At 40.5% G+C, this 4,630-nt stretch overlaps 1 protein-coding gene across 2 annotated transcripts; it reads right to left on the minus strand.

Moving 5' to 3' along the window:
• Positions 1-56: 56 nt before the first annotated feature.
• Positions 57-4,400, minus strand: LOC137873935 (elastase-1-like). 2 transcript variants are annotated; one of them, XM_068712452.1, is made up of 8 exons: positions 4,292-4,400; positions 4,104-4,207; positions 3,431-3,531; positions 3,113-3,238; positions 2,173-2,309; positions 1,886-2,028; positions 425-574; positions 57-162 (listed from the first exon to the last, which is right to left on the minus strand). In XM_068712452.1, exons 1-8 carry the CDS (start codon positions 4,329-4,331, stop codon positions 151-153), a joined length of 813 nt encoding a protein of 270 aa, XP_068568553.1. In that variant the 5' UTR covers positions 4,332-4,400; the 3' UTR covers positions 57-150. The 2 variants fall into 2 exon arrangements, with proteins under 2 accessions (XP_068568553.1, XP_068568552.1); XM_068712451.1 differs by lacking the exon at positions 57-162 and having other exon boundaries at positions 392-574.
• Positions 4,401-4,630: the final 230 nt, after the last annotated feature.

The raw sequence follows: 4,630 nt of genomic DNA on the forward strand, positions 1-4,630 counted from the left end.
CGCCTCCACTCACTGTCCCCCTACACAAAATACAACACACAGAAATGAAGCAAGTATAATGCACAGGGACATTTTATTCGGATGGAGTCAATGCAGAAACTGAAAAGAATCCAGAGTGAGCTCCCGTCTCCATGGAGATCATTTTTCTTCTCAACCCATGATCTGGCAAAGCAAGGACAAATTAATCATTATGTGATCATCCTTGATAATCACATGATGCACAAATAGGCATGTATTTGTAAGGAAGAATGAACGTATGACAAAGATTACAAAAACCTCCATTTACTGCATGCGGTGATGCGGTGGCACAGTCACTACTGTGACTGAAATCAGGCATGAATCATGCTTCATTGTGCTGCTTTACGTGTGTGTTTTTAAACATTCAATGCTCTTTGATTCCTATATGTTAGTGTGTAATACTGACGCTGTTCATCCAGCTGATGTAGGCAGAGACACGGGTGAAGACGGTGGGCTTCTGGTTGGCGTTGCAGCCAGAGGAAGACACAAAGCTGGTCACACCGTGGACAACCCACTGTCCGTTGACACTGCAGTTCAGGGGGCCACCGGAGTCACCCTGGATTCAGAGAAAACACATCTCAGGCAAACCTCGGAGTCAAAAATGTACAGCCTTTTAGCAGAGTTATGAGCAAATGCCCTTTTTTTAAATACATTTACAGTAACTCATTGCTGCTTGCTTCTCATATCCCCTTCTGATCTCAGACAGCTTCAAGCCAAGTTTGTGCAGAACATGAACTTTCAATAGTTTGACACTTTGTGCAGCTTAAGCACTAGCCTGGATCACTGTTACTGACTTATGCCCCTGCTGATGCAGCAAGTAATCCCACATGTCCTCCAAAATATCTTCCTTGACAGGAAGGGCTCAGGCCTCAGGTCAGTGGGGGACGTTGAGCTTCACTTTGTCATGAAGGAATGGGACTGAATTCTGACTCAGTGTTTCTCCCAGTCTGCTTGTACCCAAACATCTTTCCTGCTGTCCTAATCACAGAGTGACAAGGCGGTTTGGAAACAACTGGAGACACCAGGTTCAAAATCTGAGCTGGAAAGAATCTGCACTCCACAAATAGGCACCTTTTATAAAGTTGTAACTCTTGGCTTTATGATTGTTTCATGAATCACTTTCGAATGTGTTATAGATCTGTTATAAGCCAGTAACAAGATTTGGGTTGTCAGGATGAGACAAATTGCTTAGCTCAGTGTTTATCCTTTCCATTATGTAATAAAGCTGTTAAAAATATTAGTTAGCCCTTAAGAAAATTACGCAAGTTGTCAATAAATAGATCTTGGTCCAGATCCTTTGCAGCTCTTTCCCACCACAATGTGGTCATACAGTCCAGTCAGCCAACCTGGGCAACTCAAAAGTATTTCTTATCAATGGCTTATAACTGATTTATAAAGCTTTGGTAAATCATTTATTTAATATTAACAAAGCAATTAGTAACAACTTATAAACCCTATATAAAGAAAGAAAGCAGCACCCTGAAATCCTTGTCAAGCTCCAGGGATGCTGGCAAAATGTTCTCCCTCACTTAAAGGGGAACTACCAATTTTACACATCAAAGCCTGTTTACAGGTCTTTGGAAGCATATATGAAAAAAGCAGTATGAAGCCATTTTGTGTTTGCCAGAAGGAGCTGAGCAAACTAATAAATGGCCTTAAGTGATGTTACTTGAACAACGTTGGTTGGAAAGGAAGACTGCAAGTTAGAAAATGTAGAGAAAAAAAATGTGTAGAAAAAAAAGACAATGACTTTTTAAAAATGTTTTTTACAATATTATAGGAGTGCAACGCTAAATCGGTGGTGTACAAAATACATACTAAATGTGCGGGCATATACACAGTCGTGTCTAAGACCTCATAGGCTCACCTGGCAACCAGAGTCCCTGCCACCACCAGCACAGACCATGGAGCTCTTCACAGTGCTGCCCCACCATCCATAGCTGGTGCAGGTCTTGTGGTCAACGACGGGCAGGTAGGCCTGCTTCAGCTGGGCAGACAGCTGACCTCCAGCTGAAGAGAAACACATACAACTGTGACAAAAGCCTAAAATAGCATTTATCATTGACTGCAATGTAATGTTACTTCCTGATTACTTTCTCACTGTATGTAGATCCTGAACAGAACATGCTAATCGTATCATTATGTCAGACTCACTCTGGGTGCGACCCCAGCCAGAGATGTAGCAGGGGTTGTTGTGGGGCAGGACCTGACCGGTGGGGGGCAGAGCGGCGAGCTGGACGTAGTTGTTGAGAGAAACATCAGTGGACAGACGGAGCAGAGCGATGTCCCACCTGAGGATGAGACCCACATGTCCTCAAGTCAGTGATAAATAAACGTTTTGCCTGTATAAAGACTCAATGTAATGGTTTTGTTTAAGAGAAGGCTATTGTTTGCCTTTAAGTGTGAGTTTCTTATGTTTAGGGTTGCCACTAACAATTATATTCCTTATCAATTAAACTGAAGATTATTCTCTTCATTATTCTCTAGATTATTCTAGTGATTATTCTATTTTATTATTCTATTAGATAGATAGATAGATAGATAGATAGATAGATAGATAGATAGATAGATAGATAGATAGATAGATAGATAGATAGATAGATAGATAGATAGATACTTTATTCATCCCCAGGGGGAAATTTGTTATTTTTTTAATTGATTGCTTGGTTAATCAGTTTCCTAAAGCTCAAGGTGATGTCTTTGATTCACTTACTTTTTTTGACCTTCTGACAAAAAAAACCCAAAACATACAATTCACAATGTTTTAAAAAAGAGAAAAGCCGCAAATGTTATCAAATGGATGAATTATCAAAAGAGCAGCAGATACATTTTCTCTCTCAGCTCCAGTTATGTTTTTGAAATCTAAAGTAAATGAGTGTAGTAAAAACTTGTAAAACAAAGTCAAACATTTTTAATCTTATGAATATTTATAATACAATTATGTAATATCCACATAATGTAGATGTTGAATCAAAAAAGCCATTTGACATTTTTGGTTGCTTTCATGTGTTTTCTATAATATGTGATGTACATGTATCAGTATGTGCTATTTTTGTATGCAGAAGTGGGTCAAAAACAAGCAGTAGCCACTAACCCTCCAGCAACGCTGTTGGAGTTCCAGTTGGGGTGGACGTAGACGCGGCTCACGCTCATGTACTGCTCTCTGCCCTCGTTAGCGTTGATGTTGTGATCTCCAACAACAACACGCCAAGTCCTGGAACTGTGGACGTACAAAAAAAAGTGTATTTTCACGGCTGAAATGTTACAACATTCCCAGTCTAATTTCAACCTTAAATGTCTGGGCAACGCACTTAAGGAAATTAAATGAAATAAATGTTCAGAACACATATTCTGACACTTCAATAATTAGTTTTAGCCTCAGCATCTGCTCTATGATGCATGAAATTCTCACCGGTCCACACAGTGAGCGGCGGTCATGACCCATCCTCTCCTGATCAGGGTTCCTCCACAAGTGTGGTGGAAGCTGCTGCCAGATTTGAACTGAAGAGAGATCTAACAAAACAACAACATAGAGCATTACAACTACAAGAAGCTGATGCATTCACATTATTGCAAAATGCTTCTTGGCAGCGTTCCTGACACTGAAAAATGCTTAAATGCTTAAATACATTTACTCAAGGTCTATACTTATGTACATAATGAACCACTTGTACTTTAGTTGAGTATTTCCAATTTATACCACTTTAAACTTAATACATATGAAGCATTATTTGAGATCAAAGGCCTTGTATTAAACAGATGTTTTCAGTTATGTGGCTGATGAGACAAATTCCTGTTGGAGTTGTGCACAGCTATCATGTGTTTATAAGAATGGGTTTTCCCCCAAACCCAACAGGAACAAATTATATTTATTTCTTTTAACTTGTTGCACACACTTGTGTGCATCAGATTCAAAATATATATCTTCTTTCAGGACCTGAAATGGGTCATTCAGTATAATGAGCACTTGTATGCAACACAGGCGTATTTTCACATTGTGTTATTGCTCCCTTCGCATAAGCAAAGCACTTTTGAACCACTTTTGAACCACCATTGTTTGTAGAGTCAAACAAAGCATCCGATACCTGCCAGGGCCAGGAGTTGGGTCTGGCCACCTCTCCTCCCACAACTCTCTCCTCGACACTGTCATCCTCCAGGTACCTGGGCTGGGGAGTCAGCTCAGCCAGCACTAAGCCGAGCACAAACAAAGGAAGCATTACATCAAGTGTTCAAGAGTGTGCAGAATGTCAGAGAAGAATCAGACGGATCTTACCAAGGGCTGCGAGAGAGGTAAACACAAGAAACCTGAGCATGTCTGTAGTCTCCTGAAACTTTCTGCACTAGAGACTTCTGCCCACCACTGTTTTATACCCCCAGGCCCCGTCTGCTGATAGTGCATGTGTGTGTGTTCCATACGAACACATGTCCACCTGTGTCTGTCTCACACTTATCATCACAGTGGGATGTGGGATTCAAGTGGAATCACTGACTCAGCGACTGCATAAATTTGTTTCCACTTGTATGGGCCACAGCTGTCAGGTATGAAAGTGTTGCATTCTGTATGATTAGTTCAGTTTTTCACTACTAAAGCGTTATATTTTATGTTCTAGTA

Source organism: Cebidichthys violaceus, unplaced genomic scaffold (genome assembly GCF_023349555.1).
Source record: "Cebidichthys violaceus isolate CVI_PGR_0920_01 unplaced genomic scaffold, fCebVio1.0.p SCAF_17, whole genome shotgun sequence".
In the NCBI taxonomy this organism is placed as follows: Eukaryota; Metazoa; Chordata; class Actinopteri; order Perciformes; family Stichaeidae; genus Cebidichthys; species Cebidichthys violaceus.